The sequence below is a fragment of the Bos grunniens genome, chromosome 15, assembly GCF_055505025.1.
Source record: "Bos grunniens cultivar Pamir isolate PY7600 chromosome 15, Bosgru_T2T1.0, whole genome shotgun sequence".
NCBI classification, from domain to species: domain Eukaryota; kingdom Metazoa; phylum Chordata; class Mammalia; order Artiodactyla; family Bovidae; genus Bos; species Bos grunniens.
In genome coordinates, this window is record NC_141179.1 from 1,154,906 (window position 1) to 1,171,847 (window position 16,942).

A 16,942-nucleotide genomic window follows, 5' to 3' on the forward strand; every position below is an offset into this window, starting at 1 on the left:
CTTGGCTCTCTCAAAAGAACCTTCACTGATTTCAAAGTCATGTATATTAAGGGGGTTATTTTCCCTGTATAGGACTCCTGAATTGAGAAGTACTATGTGGGGCTCAGACCCCTTTGTTCCTTTGGGAGAACCTCTGCAACTGGATTAACTCTGGTTTGTGTGTTGCCTACCTGAAGTATGAGACTTGACTATAGCTTGTGCCTACCATTTCTATCCTGTCTTGTCCTAGTTCCTGCTTTAAATTTTAGTAATAGAGAATCAGTCTTTAGGTTGTTCGCATCAAGAATGAATCTTTAAACAGTTGCAGTTTTTGTGTTTCCATGGGATGATGCATTCTGATCATCTCGTATCTAAATAGAAAAAAAAAAAAAAATGAATCCCAATATATCTCTGAAAATGTTGAAAGCAATTTTAACTTGTTTAAGTATCTTTAGCTGGCTTTGAAAAACTTGTAAATAATTTGAAAAAGCTATCAGATCAGATCAGATCAGTTGCTCAGTCGTGTTCAACTCTTAGTGACCCCATGAATCGCAGCACTCCAGGCCTCCCTGGCCATCACCAACACCCGGAGTTCACTCAGACTCACGTCCATCGAGTCAGCGATGCCATTCAGCCATCTCATCCTCTGTCGTCCCCTTCTCCTCCTGCCCCCAATTCCTCCCAGCATCAGAGTCTTTTCCAATGAGTCAACACTTCGCATGAGGTGGCCAAAGTACTGGAGTTTCAGCTTTAGCATCATTCCTTCCAAAGAACACCCAGGGCTGATCTCTTTCAGAATGGACTGGTTGGATCTCCTTGCAGTCCAAGGGACTCTCAAGAGTCTTCTCTAACACCACAGTTCAAAAGCATCAATTCTTCAGTGCTCAGCTTTCTTCACAGTCCAACTCTCACATCCATATATGACCACAGGAAAAACCATAGCCTTGACTAGATGGACCTTTGTTGGCAAAGTAATGTCTCTGTTTTTGAATATGCTATCTAGGTTGGTCATAACTTTCCTTCCAAGGAGTAAGCGTCTTTTATTTTCATGGCTGCAGTCACCATCTGCAGTGATTTTGGAGCCCCAAAAAAATAAAGTCTGACACTGTTTCCCCTGTTTCCCCATCTATTTCCCATGAAGTGGTGGGACCAGATGCCATGATCTTCGTTTTCTGAATGTTGAGCTTTAAGCCAACTTTTTCACTCTCCACTTTCACTTTCATCAAGAGGCTTTTGAGTTCCTCTTCACTTTCTTCCATAAGGATGGTGTCATCTGCATATCTGAGGTTATTGATATTTCTCCCGGCAATCTTGATTCCAGCTTGTGTTTCTTCCAGTCCAGCATTTCTCATGATGTACTCTGCATATAAGTTAAATAAGCAGGGTGACAATATACAGCCTTGATCAACTCCTTTTCCTATTTGGAACCAGTCTGTTGTTCTATGTCCAGTTCTAACTGTTGCTTCCTGACCTGCATACAAATTTCTCAAGAGGCAGATCAGGTGGTCTGGTATTCCCATCTTTTTCAGAATTTTCCACAGTTTATTGTGATCCACACAGTCAAAGGCTTTGGCATAGTCAATAAAGCAGAAATAGATGTTTTTCTGGAACTCTCTTGCTTTTTCTATGATCCAGAGGATGTTGGCAATTTGATCTCTGGTTCCTCTGCCTTTTCTAAAACCAGCTTGAACATCAGGAAGTTCACGGTTCACATAGTTTTTATCAATATCTGGCTTAAATGATATATATGTGAATTATGTGTTATTTAATTCCTTAAAAGTGTATTACAACTTGTGTAATGGCCTAAGATATTTTCTATTTTGGTGAATGTCCCTTGAGCACTTTGAGGTAAATGGAATTGCCCAATATATGCTTCATTTTCTTTTTTCCCCATACATTGATACTAATACAGATTCTATTAGTTTTTCTACCTGAAATTATGGGACACAAGATAGGACATCTACTTCTGCTTCATTGACCAAGTTAAAGCCTTTGACTGTATGAATCACAAGAAACTGAAAAATTCTTAAAGAGACCACCATACTTACTTTGTGAAAAACCTGTGTGCTCAAGAAGCAACAGTTAGAACTGGACATGAAACATTAGATTGGTTCAAACTTGGGAAAGGAGTAGATCAAGGCTGTATATTGTCACCCTGTTTATTTAACTTATATGCAGAGTACGTCATGCAAAATGCCTGACTGGATGACTCAGGGCTGGAATCAAGATTCCAGAAATACCAACAACCTCAGATTTGTAGATAATACCACTTTAATGGCAGAAAATTAAGAGGAACTAAAGAGCTTCTTGATGAAAGTGAAAAAGCTGGCTTAAAACTCAACATTCAAAAAATGAAGATCATGGCATCCAGTCCCATAACTTCATGGCAAATAGATTAGGAAATGCCAGGGTCCAGCCCCGGTGGATCCAGGGAATTTGAAGGGGGGATGGCGTTGGCGAGGATCAGGAAACAATTGCTTAATTAAACGTTAATTAAGGATATAAAGAGTGGTTAAATAAGGATAGCTCAGTGAGGAAATTCAGTAGAGAAAAGAGGCTGAATAACTCGGTTTATGTGGAAAGCTAATAAAATTCCAAAATAAGGAATTTGCATCACCTACGTAGGTCGCAGGCGTCCTCCCGTTCTCCCAAAGGAGAGGAGACACTAAGGCCTCCCTGGTCAGATCTTAGAAGCCCAGGCAAATTAGTAGGCTTGACGAGCCTCCGTGCCTCAGATAGAAATTCAGCCAGAAGGTGAGAGAAAGAACGATATGGGGAGACCAAGTTTCGGTGAACAAAAGGGCACACTTTATTTTCCAAAGTAGTTTTATACCTTAAGTTGTGCATAGAGGATAATGGGGGAAGAGGTAGAGTCATGCAAGGACAGCAGTCCTTGATCCTAATCGAAGCCAGGCTTTCAAACTTATCATATGCAAAAGTTTAGGTGATTTACATCATGTTCTGGCCAGGAGATCTGTTAACATTTTAAGATCCTTTCTTCAGAAAACTTATTTTTCTCTAAAGGTGATTCTTCTAAAGTCAGGCGCCATCCTCCAAAAGCATTAAAGTTTCATTCCTATAGGGCAAAGGTGGGGTGGGCTATAACAAGAAAAGAATTAACTCAAGGGTCCAAGGTTACAAACATTAAAGCTACCACTTACATTTCTATACACCAATTATATCAAGCAATACACTGCCAGGGCCACAGTAGGTAAGGGATATGGAAACTTAGCAGCAAACATTGGCCCAATAACTGAAAAACCCTTCATCAATACAATTTCTAATCAATCTTTTAACTGCTCAAAGGAATCTGTGTTTAGACAGTTTAGAACATCTCATGCCTCTCACAGTTGGGAGGCTCTGAACAATCACATGTGGCCGGAAAAACCTATTCAGGCAGGCTAGAGGACTTCCAAAGAAGTTTGTAGGTTGAAACACTCTTGTCACACCCAGGAACTTTATTAACTGGAGCTGTAAGTTAACTCTTTTTTCAGAGAGAGGTAGTGGGGGACAGCCCCTTGTAAAGTCAGAGGTGTAGGTGAGAGCACAAAGCAGAAAGTAGGCAAACTCTGGTTTTGGGGGTAGATGCTCGAGAATTTCCAGGGCGACTCCTAGGGCTCGATCCTGCCTTTGCGTATGCCGAGCCTCCTTCCTCATGACCTTTGCCATGGGTGGGGTTCCTCACACTGGCTCCCGCCAGGAAAACAATGGAAACAGTGACAGATTTTATTTGTCTGGGCTCCAAAATCACTGTGAATGGTGACTGCAGCCATTCCTTGGGGGAAAAGTTATGACAAACCTAGACAGAGTATTAAAAAACAGAGGCACCACTTTGCCGACAAAATTCCATATAGTCAGGGCTATAGTTCTTCCAGTAGTCATGTATAGATGTGAGAATTGAGGCATACAGAAGGTTGAGCACTGAAGAATTGATGCTTTTGAACTGTGGTGCTGGAGAAGACCCTTGAGAGTCCCTTAGACAACAAGGAAATCAAGCCAGTCAGTCCTAATGGAAATTAACCCTGAATATTAACTGGAAGAACTGATACTGAAAGCAGAAGCTCGAGTTCTTTGGCCACCTGAGGCAAAGAGTCAACTCACTGGGAAAGCCCCTGATGCTGGAAAAAATTGAAGATGAGAGGAGAAGGGGGCAACTGAGGATGAGATGGTTGGATGGCATCACCAACTCAAGGGACATGAGTTTAAGCAAATTCTGGGAGATAGTGAAGGACAGAGAAGCCTGGTGTGCTGCAGTTCATGGGGTCACAAAGAGTCAGACATAACTCAGTGAATGAAAAACAACACCAAATGGGACCAACTTTATCTGCACTTGAACTAGACCTTAAAAGACCTTTTCTAAAATTAGCACTCATTATTCCCTGAAATCAGTTCAGATATCATCTTCAAAAACAAAACTTAAACAGATATGTCTATTTTGAAGGTCATGATTTAAACAAGAAGGATTTACATACTCTATTTGTGTACAAAATGGACTTTTCCCTTTTGGTGATATGACCACAAGTCGTTTTCTATGACTTTCCCCAGAGAATAAGGTTCTGTAAATTCTGTTTTGCATGATGATAATCCTGGTGGCATCTCTGGAGATAGTCTACTTCAAAACAATGATTAGGGTTCCAGAGAATTTAATTAGATGAGAATCTCCCTTGGAGATGCACCAACTGAATGACTCAATACTATGTGCTGCCATTAAATGTAGACAAAGTTTTGGCAGACTTTTACCTTAACCTCAGACTGTATTTGTCTGCAGCAGAAATCACATGACAGGATTCTTCTTGAATTGTAATGATGGTCTCAAATCATAATAAAAGTATGTATATGAAATTATTCTCTATCTTTTGATAAATCTAAATTTAATAATTCTCTATGAAGACAGGTCAGTAAGACACTAAGAATCAAAACATTGCAAAGATCATTTCACTATTTCATTTTCCTTGGTATAAACACCAATGACAAAATTTTTATTGTAAATAGTTTGTAGAAAATTTTTAGTTTTCTCTCTCCCTGAGAGAGAATCAAAGGCTAAATCAAAATGTTGATTTAACATTTGTCATCAGAACAAATCTTGCAACAATGAAAAATTTGTGTTTCTGTTCAATACCAATATTCAGAGTCCTTTAGGTAACAGGGCATTAATATTAGTTAATTTTGAAAATCCCAACAAAATGAAATGCAATGTTTCTGAAAGACTGAGATGAATTAATTTCCTATAATGCAAAGAGTTGGTCACAAGGAACCAGTTCAAGATACAGTGATGTTGTATGTATCTTACTCTTTGTGTTCCCAGAGATGGCATTCAGTGCATGAGGGCCAAGGGAGATGACATCAAAGACCAGAACATGCGCTTAAAGGCTCTCCTTATGCAGGTAATCAGGAAGTATATTTAGACAGAAAATTCTGTTTTAGGCTTTCTATCTTGCAAGAGTATGTTAATGGGGTAAGAATTTGTCTTTTAAGAGCTCTTCTTTGTGATTTTCATAAATAGCTGTGTTAGGAATTCTTTGTGATTACTAAAATATTGAAGATTCTTTCTATTCTATTCCACCCTTTTTGGATATTTTCTTATTTAATGATCCAAGAACTTTACCTTCTCAAAGATATTCTTAGAAATTAATTTCAAGTACAAGGATTTGGGGAATTTTCATGGGCAGATATTTGTAAATCTGATGATAGTTTCAATTTATATGTTCTCTAAACATAGCCTGTTAATGTGCTAAAATATTAAAAGGTAAAGTAACACTTTTAGACCTTCATTGAATGGCTTTCAAGAACCCAAAGAATGCTATAGTAAGCAAGCTATTACTTTGAGTCCTACTTTTCTGTTCATATGTGAGCTTCAGCATCCTATCATGTTTATTGGCCATTTAGGGATAGTCTTCTGCCGGGAGCCGGTGAGGCATTCCGCTCGTGACAAAGGTCATGAGGAAGGAGGCTCGGCATACGCAAAGGCGGGATCGAGCCTCAGGAGTCCGCCCGGATATTCTAGAGCATTTTCCCCCCAAAAAACCAGAGTTTGCCTACTTTATTGCTTTGTGCTCTCACCTCTGACTTTACTGGGGGCTGTCCCCTACCACCATCTCGCTCTCTCTGTCGAAGAGTTAACTTACAGCTCCAATTAATAAAGTTCCTGGGCAATTAGGAGTGTTTAAATCCAAACCCCTCAGATGGCTCTTTAACTCGCCTGACAAGTTTACCCGGACTCCTACAGCTATGCATACGATTGTTTACAGTCTCCCAGCCTCGAGAGGCACAGGAAGCTTAAGATATTCAAATAGCTTTAGAGCCTCTCAGAGAGTTAGAAACTGTCAGAATAAACTAGTAAAGGATTTCATTGATGAGCCAATGCTTGTTGCCAAGTTTTCACATCCCCTGAATTGTATCCTTGAATGTGTATTAATTAATATAGTTGGTATGTAGAAAAAAATAAGTAGTGGCCTTGGTGTTAGTAACTTTAGACCCTTAAGGTAATAAATTCTTTCCTTTGTTGTATACCCATTACACATCCGCCCTATCGGAATGCAATTTTATCTTTGGAAGATGGCGCCAAACCTTAAAATAATTACTCTTAGGGAAAATAAGTCTTTGTTGATAAGTCCTTGTCAAGAGTCATAAAATGTTAGTAGGCCTTCTGGCCAGAAGATGATGTAAATCACCTAAACCATTTGTATACGATAAATTTGCAGGAAACAAACCCTGGTTTTTGATAAGAATCAAAGACTGCTGACTTTGCATCCCCTATAATCCTCTATGTGTAACTTAGGGTATAAAAGCCCCTGTTAAAAATAAAGCTACGGGCCTTGCTCACCAATGCTTGGTCTCCCCATGTCAATTCTTTCCTTTAACTTCCGGCTGAAGTCTCCATCTGGAGCGTGGATATCCTCTGCGACCACTTATTTGCCTGGGCTTCTAAGACCCACTCGAGAAGGTGTCTAAGGTGGGGCACCTTCCACTATTCGAGAGGGCGCCTGCGGCCTCCGTGGTCAGAGCTAACCTGGTGTCACGGGTTATATTGATTTTCCACGTAAACCAAGCTACTCAGCCTCTTTTCTCCACTGAATTTTCCTACTGAGCTATCCTCATTCTATTACTCTTTATATCTTTAATTACCATTTGAATAGGTCGCTGACACCGTCTCCCCTTCGAATACCCTGGATCAGCCGGGGCTGGTCCCCAGCAGTCTTCCTTTAATAGATTGTTTATATTTGTATTTACTTTAAATTTGAATCATTTACTAGTTAATTTCTTAGAGATCTTTGCTTATCTTATATATTTGCTTGGTGTATATCCTCTGGAGTCAAGTTATTATTTTTTTTTTTAATCTTCCAATTTTATTTTATTTTTAAACTTTACATAATTGTATTAGTTTTGCCAAATATCAAAATGAATCCGCCACAGGTTAATTTTGTCAATTGGCCTTGTGGTATTGTTTCCCAAATCTTTATAAACATTTTTCAAATCATCAAATATATCTATTTGGGGTTTAAATGATTGGATAAGAAGAATTATCCAACCCTAGAATGTAGAAACTCACCTCCTTCATTAACTGGAAATTAAATATGAAGTAAATCTTGCTTTACTTTCTTTTAAGCCTTTAATAAATGTTGATTTTTGTGTAAGGTACTAGCTTTATGTACAATTTAATTAGCTTCCAGTTGGTAAGCTAGTTGTGCTACCTCATGTATTTAGTACCCTGTCATTTTCTCATATATGGTCTTTTATCACTTGCCTTGGTCTATAAGATTGTTGTGATCAGGCAATATGTTTTAATCAGCCTTATATTTTCTTTCCTTTTTTGGCTGCCCCATGTGACTTGTAGGATCTTAGTTCTCCAACCAGGGATTGAACCCCAGGCCACTGCAGTGAAAGCACCAAGTCCTAACCACTGGACCACCAGAGAACTCTCACAACATTGTATTATAATAATATCTGAAAGTACCAGAAAATAATAAATCACAAGACATATTTTTGAATGAATAAACAAATTATCACAAGACTTCAGGAAGTCATAAGTAACAATTATTTTTATAGATAAGTATGTCCTAAGCTCTGAAATAAAACACACAGAACACTATGGAAACAAGGAACAATGTGACTGAGTTTGTCCTCTTGGGGCTCACTCAGAGAAACCAGGGTCAGAAAATATTATTTGTCTTGTTCTTGCTCATCTACATTGTGACCATGGTGGGCAACCTACTCATTGTCCTGATTGTGGTGTTCAGTCCAACCCTGGATGTCCCTATGTACTTCTTTCTTGGCTACTTATCATTTATGGATGCTGTTTATGCTACTACAGTTAACCCAAACACATTTACAGACTTACTCTATGAGAAGAAAACCATATCATTCCAAGCGTGCATGATTCAGCTCTTTACAGAGCACTTATTTGGTGGTGCTGAGATTTTACTCCTGGTCATCATGGCCTATGACCACTATGTGGCCATCTGCAAACCCTTGCATTATGTGACAATCATGAATAAGCGAGTGTGTGTCCTGCTGTTGCTGTTGGTTTGGGTTGGTGGACTGTTACATGCTATAGTTAATATTCTCTTTGTTTACTACCTTCCCTTCTGTGGCCCCAATGTTATTGACCACATCATATGTGACATGTACCCCTTGTTAAAACTGGCCTGCACTGACACCCCCATTATTGCCATCATAGTGGTTGCCAATGATGGCATAATCTGCGTGGTCCTCTTCATGCTCTTACTCATGTCCTATGGGGCCATTCTGCATTCCCTGAAGAATATTAGTCAGGAAGGGAGGCGCAAAGCCTTGTCCATCTGTGGCTCCCACATCACTGTGGTGCTCCTCTTCTTTGTGCCCTGTATATTTCTGTATGTGAGACCTCCTTCCATCTTACCCATTGATAAGTCCTTGGCTGTGTTTTACACCATTATCACCCCTATGTTGAACCCTCTAATCTATACTCTGAGAAACAGTGAGATGCAACATGCCATGGGAAAGCTATGGATCAGAAAAAGAACATGAAGCAACAGGGAAATGAATGACCAATTTTCAGTGAAGAATTGCTCTTCCCAGGAAAGCCTTTTGTGGTTATTTAACTGCAGTAAATATCTCCCCAGGATAATTAACTTAGTCATGATGAAAAGACTTATTATCTGAATATTTCCCATGATCAAAATATAATTTTAACATTTTAATGACTTCCTATTTTAAAGTTTATATTTTGCTTGAAATAGGTTTTTAAGATTTACACAATTTCTTTGGAAAATATGTATAGCTTTGGGTGTAAAATGACTTTATTAAAACTATAGATTTATGTTCTATATGATTGTCAGGTAGTTAGAATAAGAAAAAGGAGTCCAAAATGACAGTGGCTAAAAAACAAAGAAAGGGAGAAGCCCAAAAAAATGGATCAAAAGAAAATCTGCAGGACTGGAGTGAAAACTTCAGCTGAAGCAAACACACTCCCCTCTTGGCTAGTGCAATTTGCATAGGGCAAGCTCAGGGGGCAGAAGACAAAACATACAAAAAGAGGAAGCCAAGACAGATCAAGTCCTTTCCTTTGGGATCGCCTGCCCTTACACCTCCAGGGTGTACTTTCCTTTAGTTGCTGAATAAAACTCTGAGCTGTAACCAAGCTGTAACACTGGTCTGCAGTTTCCAATCTTTGCCGCGGTGAGGCAGAACTAACAAAATTATACACTCCCCTGACACGATGAGTTAAGTCATAGTTAATACTGCGATTTATTTATTTAGTGTAAGTTTTTTTCTCATACTTTTCTCTTACATAATGTGATCTTTTTCAGAATTAATGAGGTGTATTACAGATTTCAGAAAAAAAATAGAGTAAGAAATATTATATACATCTCAGTTTAGTCCTCTTCACACAAAGACAGCACATATTATTTGATTTATATGACTTACTTTTGAATCTGAAAGATACTTTACACATATTATTTTGTTTCTATTTCTTAGTACAAGATGATTGATGAAGAATATTTCAGTGTGTAATATTAATCATCTTTAGGATGTTAATTTTTTAAAAAATTGATTGAACATGATGCATGTGCAGAAAAACAACCAAGTCTTACCTTTTTCCCAAATGGGATATCATATTATCTTTTTAAGTTTATCAGGTTTGCCTAGAGTCACACGATCAGTCAAAAGGAAAATCCGCTCTTACATTGTTCATTTAGGGAAGTGTCATGAATTTAAAATAAATGCAAAACTGTTTTTAACTGAAGTGGTAAGGAAAATCAAACAAATATCACCCCCAAATTTGCATTTTTATGAATAGAATTATTTGAATGTTTATCATTATTCTATAACTTAGTGATTTATAAATTAGGTAAAGGCAGTACAAGGTATGAATTCCATAGAATCCTATAACTCCATGACAGCGCTAAAGGTAACACATAGATTTCCATGAAGACACCCAATAATCTTTATGTTATGCATCAGTCTTTCAGAATAAGTTTTCCTGACCAAAGTTAAGTTTATTTAGCAGTTATTTATCAAAAGATGTACAGATGCTTTAAAAATAAAATAAATTTGTTAAAGGGGATATATTTTCTCACATATTTTATTTATTTTTGCAAATAAAACACAAACTTCCTTCTTCCATTGGAAAACACAAAAGACATAGCATATTTTATTTATTTATTTATTTATTTTAATTTTTTAACTTTATAATATTGTATTGGTTTTGCCATATAGATATTAAAAGGGTTTAAAATGATAGTTTATCAAGATATGGATGATGTTGAGGGAAACCAATAAGGGATTATACAGCACTGTCAACTATAAATTGGCACTGAGACTGAATTCACCAAGTGTACTTGCCAGCGACTGAACAACAAAAAGAGCATTTGCCATCTGCCTCTGTGGACATTGAATCCTGTCCTGCTATAGCTGCTGACCTTCAACACACCCTAAGGGGGATTAAGGGGAATTCAGTGAGGCACCCGGTGCTCCAGGGGAACTGGTGGAACAGACGTTTAGATAAATTCAGGAACTGATTTCAGGATCCCAATTCTTGCCAACAAATCTAGTGGAGGTGATGAAATTACAGCTTGTTGTTGTTCAGTCACTCAGCTGTGTCCAACTCTTTGAGACCCCCAAGAACTGCAGAATTCCAACTTTCCCTGTTCTTGGCCATCTCCCAGAGCCTGCTCAAATTCACGTCCATCAAGTTGGTGATGCCATCCAACCATCTGCTGCTCTATTGTCCCCTTCTCTTCCTGCCTTCAATCTTTCCCAGCATCAGGGTCTTTTCAAATGAGTCAGCTCTTCACATCAGATGGCCAAAGTATTGGAGCTTCAGCTTCAGCATCAGTCCTTCCAATGAATATTAAGGATCGATTTCCTTTAGGATTGACTGGTTTGCAGTCCAAGTGATTCTCAAGAGTTTTATCAAACACCACTGTTCAAAAGCATCAATTCCTTGGTGATCAGCCTTATTTATGATCCAACTATCATATCCATGCATGACTAATGGAAAAACCGTAGCTTTAACTATACAGACCTTTGTTGGCAAAGTAATGTCACAGCTTTTTAATATGCTGTCTCAGTTTGTCAATGATTTTCTTCCAAGGAGCAAGCATCTTTTAATTTCATGACTACAGTCACCATTTGCAAACAAACTTTCTACATCCGTTGGAAAACTGACAAGAAAAAAAAAAAAAGATATTTAAAATGGGAAATTAAAATAGTTTTAAATATCATTTTAAAATGATAACCTATTAATTTATGGATAGAATTGGGGGAAACTAATGAAGGATAATATAGTACCATTGAGGACCCAGCTACAGTAGGAAACCATTAAAACAATAAGGCCTGTGAGATCTAGGAGAGAGAGAGATCTCAGGAACCCAGATGGTCCATCCAAAAGGAGCAGCCTCAGCTAAAGGCACCCAGCCACTGACAACCCATAACAGGAACCAGGACAGTAAACCCCATGACATTTCTTATTTTCTTCTCACCTGCCTACTAATACTCAGCTAGTGCTACATCTTGGCTAGGAGGTAAGGGAGATGGTTGAAGCAGACCAAGGAAAAGAGCTGCTCAGGGTAGAGAAAGTGAGAAGTTCTAGTGGAAGAAAGGAATATATCTATCCATTTTTCCAACAGTTTATTTAATTGTTTTTTGTTTGTTTGTTTGTTTTGTCTTTTTAAGAAAGAGAGTAAGCACTATTTTTTGGAGTTGCTCAATAAAGGAAAACACAGGGAGAGTCTTCCAACTTAATTTATTCAGCTAATTTTATTGAACAACAGTGTCAGTCTGACTCTGACTTAAGTGATAATTGATGAGGTGATGGCAAATACAGGCTTATATCTCAGACTTATTTAAGTATTTTTACAAGGAAGAAAGGAGTAAATTAGACTGTGTGTAAACAATATGCAGATCACATCCAGTTGTACAATTCATTTTAACTTTTAAGGACGTGTTTTTAACATTTTTTCTTGCTTGAGAAGCTCTCAGGTTTATTACATGGTGAGTACCTGGGCCTGGGTATCCTCCAACAAAGAACCAGGGACCACTTGTCAGAAGGTATGGAAGAAGAACCCGAGCATCCTTGTAGTAAGCTGAATTAAATAACCTTGAAAGTTTACTCTTCCTATAAAATAGAAAAGGCAGCATGCTTACACACCAAGGAAAAAAATACTATTTATTATTAAAATGTGTTGGACTTACCTGAAAACCCAAAATATAAATTTCTCATCTCTTTGCTATTAAAAGCTTTGTCTTTATAGATCAGTTATCCACTTCTGAATTCATCAACAGCACTGAAATGCAATAAAACAAGATGAATGAGACTGAAGTCATTCTAGTGCGACTTACCCAGAATCCTCAGATACAGAGAATTCTACTTTTATGTTATTTTTCACCTACATTGTCACTGTTGTGGGCAACCTGCTTATTGTGGTAACTATAATCTGCAGCTAGACTTTGAATTCTCTGTTGAATTTCTTCCTGACCTTCCTGTCCTTGATAGATGCCTGCTATCCCTCTTTCATAATACTGAAAATGATAGTTGATTTGCTTTCTGATTCAAAAGCTATCTCCTTCAGGGGCTGCATGGCACAGCTCTTCATTGAACATTTCTTGGGAGCTTCACAGATTGTCCTTTTGTGGTTCTAGTCTATGAATAATAGGTGGCCATCTGCAGTGTGTATGTCTTAAGTCTCTCTGCATTATGTCACCATCATGAACCATCATATATGCTTCCTCCTGGTGGAGGTGTGTTGGGCAATGGGTTTTCAACAATTGGTTGTGCAAAACCTAGTCATTTTCTGGGTCCCATTCTGTGGCCCCAACATCATGGGCCATTTCATGTGTGACATTTTCCCCCAATATAATATGTTTGCACTGACACTTTCCTTGGTGGTTTCTTGGTTGCTGCTGAAGTTGGCAATCCTTGTCAATGCTTTTGTAATGTCTTGATGTTCTGTGTGATTTTCCTGTGCATGTACAGGACTCATGGGGAGGACAAAGCCCTGTCTACCTGTGGCTTCCACATCAGAATTGTTGTCTTGTTTTCTGTAACTTCTATATTTATGTATCTGCAACCAGTAACTACTTTTCCCATGGGTAAAATCATAGCAGTAATACTGTCATCTATACAGTAAGGAATATAGAGGGCAAAAATGTCATTAAAATATTATTAAACAGGAATACAATTTCAGATAAGAGGTGAGCCAATAGGAAGATTTTATTTCTATCATGATCTTTATATGTTCATATATTTTTTATATATTTTACTGATATTGATAGCTCAGTTGGTAAAGAATCCTGCTGCAATGAGGGAGACCTGGGTTCAATTCCTGGGTTGGGAAGATCCCCTGGAGAAAGCAAAGGTAATTTTTATGTTTTCATGATCTTTATATTTTCATCTTTTATTACTATAAAGACTTTCCCAAACCCCTCATCTGACACTAACAGGACTACTGCAACATAGGCAGAGGTAGTATTTAGATCTGCATTCTCCTAAATTTAAATGTGATAGTCTTTCAAACACTTCAAGAGACATCATCAAAAACAGCATTTCATCAGACTCTCTCTTCTTTTATAGTAATAGAAAATTTATTTTTCCTTTCTCATTATAGAGTTGTATAAGGTGCCTATGATTTAAGTAGTCGGTACTCAGAAAGCTGTATGGCTTACTGGTATATATGATGATGTGAAATATAAAATAGAAGGAAGATACTTGTCAATACTCTCTTGACATACACTTGATATCCTAATATTGAAATTATATTTTATTTCTTGCCCTGTTGGGTAAAATTGTCAGTGATTATGAAAATTAATTGCATTACATTTAAACTGATGACTAAATTTTAAAGTATTTCCAAATAAAAAAAAATAAAATTAAAATTTAGTGATCTTACTTTATAGACAACAGTGGAGGCTCATAAAATAGCTAGATCATAAAATATGTGTCAACTTTGAGCCTGAATACTCTTATTCCATATCCTCTAATGTTTTCATTATACAGAATCCCTTCAGGGTTGGTGTTTGATTGATGAAAATCTCTTTGTTTATATGCCATAGAAAGTTACACTGTTTTGTTAACAATTATTTGTAGCCAGCAAATGAAAGTGTTTTTCAAAAACACATAGTAAAATATATATAGAAAACACTTCACTTATTATAAAGTTGTTTTAATACTTATCTCCTTGAATTGGAAGTCTTATTTGAAAACTGCTTTATGAGATTACTTATAAGAGATATATAAAAAGAACACGGGGATCTTTACTTTTCAATTGCCAAAAAAAAGTATTACTCAGGTAAACAAAACTTATTCTTAATGAATTTTAGCTCTTTTCCAAAATGAGGCTGGCTACTAAAATACAAGTCTGTGTATATGTCATTGATGTGTTTATAGTATCTTCTTCTGATAGAAAGGTTCAGCCTCCCACTACATGAATAGCAGAGATGGTCACAATAAAGGACAGAAATGCTATGGACCTAAAAGAAGCAGCAGATATTAAGAACAGGTGGCAAGAATACACAGAAGAACTATACCAAAAAAAGATCTTCATGACTCAGATAATCATGGTGATGTCATCACCAAACTAGAACCAAACATCCTGGAATGTGAAGTTAAGTGGAATGTGAAGTTAAGTGGGCCTTGGGAGGCATCGCTATGAACAAAGCTAGTGGAGCTGATGGAATTCAGTTGAGCTATTTCAAATCCTAAAAGATGATGCTTTGAAAGTGTTGCACTCAATATGCCCATAAATTTGGAAAACTCAGGAGTGGCCACAGGACTTGAAAAGGTCAGTTTTTATTCTAATCCCAAAGAAAGTCAATGCTCAAACTGCTGCTCAAAGTATGCTCAAACTGCTACAAAATTGCACTCATCTCACACGCGAGTAAAGTAATGCTCAAAATTCTCCAAGCCAGGCTTCAACAGTACATGAACCATGAACTTCTAGATGTTCAAGCTGGATTTAGAAAAGGCAGAGGAACCAGAGATCAAATTGCCAACATCTGCTGGATCATCAAAAAAGCAAGGAAGTTCCAGAAAAACATCTGCTTTATTGACTATGCCAAAGCCTTTGACTGTATGGACCACAACAAACTCTGGAAAATTCTGAAAGAGATGGGAATACCAGACTACCTGACATTCCTCTTGAGAAATCTATATGCAGGTCAGGAAGCAATACTTAGAACTGGACATGGAAAAACAGACCGGTTCCAAATAAGGGAAGGAGTACATCAAGGCTGTATATCGTCACCCTGCTTATTTAACTTATATACAGAGAACATCATAAGAAACACTGAGATGGATGAACCACAACCTGGAATCAAGACTTCCAGGAGAAATATCAATAAGCTCAGATATGTAGATGACACGACTGTTATGGCAGACAGTGAAGAAGAACTAAAGACCGTATTCATGAAATTGAAAGAGGAGAGTGAAAAAGTTGGCTTAAAGCTCAACATTCAGAAAACTAAGATCATGGCATCTGGTCCCATCACTTCATGGGAAATAGATGGGGAAACAGTGGAAACATTGACAGACTTTACTTTTTTTGGCTCCAAAATCACTGCAGATGGTGCCTGCAGCCATGAAATTAAAAGACACTTGCTCCTTGGAAGGAAAGCTGTGACCAACCTAGACAGCATATTGAAAAGCAGAGACATTACTTTGCCAACAAAGGTCCATCCAGTCAGGCTATGGTTTTTCCTATAGTCATGTATGGATGTGAGAGTTGGACTATAAAGAAAGCTGAGTGCTGAAAAATTGATGCTTTTGACTTGGTGGTGTTTGTAGAAGACTCTTGAGAGTCCCTTGGACTGCAAGGAGATCCAACCAGTCCATCCTAAGGGAAATCAGTCCTGAATATTCATTGAAAGGACTGATGTTGAAGCTGAAACTCCAATCCTTTGGCCACTTGATGAGAAGAACTGATGCATTTGAAAAGACCATGATGCTGGGAAAGGTTGAAGGCTAGAAAAGAAGGGGACAACAAAGGTTGAGATGCTTTGATTGCATCACCAACTTAATGGACATGAGTTTGAATAAGCTCTGGGAGTTGGAAATGGACTGGGAGGCCTAGTGTGCTGAAGTCCATGGGGTCTCAAAGAGTCAGACATGACTGAGCAACTGAAATGAACTGAACTGACATGAGTAGCATATGCTCTATTGAAGAAATCTTTAGACTTCATAATGCAAAATTATATAGCATGCATATTATGGTTCTGAAGATGTAATGGAGAATAGACACACTACTTCAAGATTAGAATAAGGAATTTTATTTTACCAGGGCTTCCCTGGGAGTTTAGATGGGAAAGAATCCACCTGCAATGCAGGATACCTGGGTTCAATCTCCGGGATGGGAAAATCTCCTGGAGAAGGTAATGGCTACCCACTACAGTATACTTGCCTTCAGATTTCCACGGACAGAGGAGCCTGGTGAGCTACACTCCATGAAGTCTCAAAGAGTCAGACATGACTGAGTGATTAACACATACA

The 16,942-nt window shown here is 37.9% G+C and overlaps 1 protein-coding gene across 1 annotated transcript; it reads left to right on the forward strand.

Annotated features, from left to right (window-relative positions):
* Positions 1–8,067: 8,067 nt before the first annotated feature.
* LOC147357226 (olfactory receptor 4A47-like) lies at positions 8,068–8,985 on the forward strand. The gene has a single exon (XM_086341947.1). It carries the CDS (start codon positions 8,068–8,070, stop codon positions 8,983–8,985), a length of 918 nt encoding a protein of 305 aa, XP_086198073.1.
* The last annotated feature ends 7,957 nt before the right edge of the window (positions 8,986–16,942 follow it).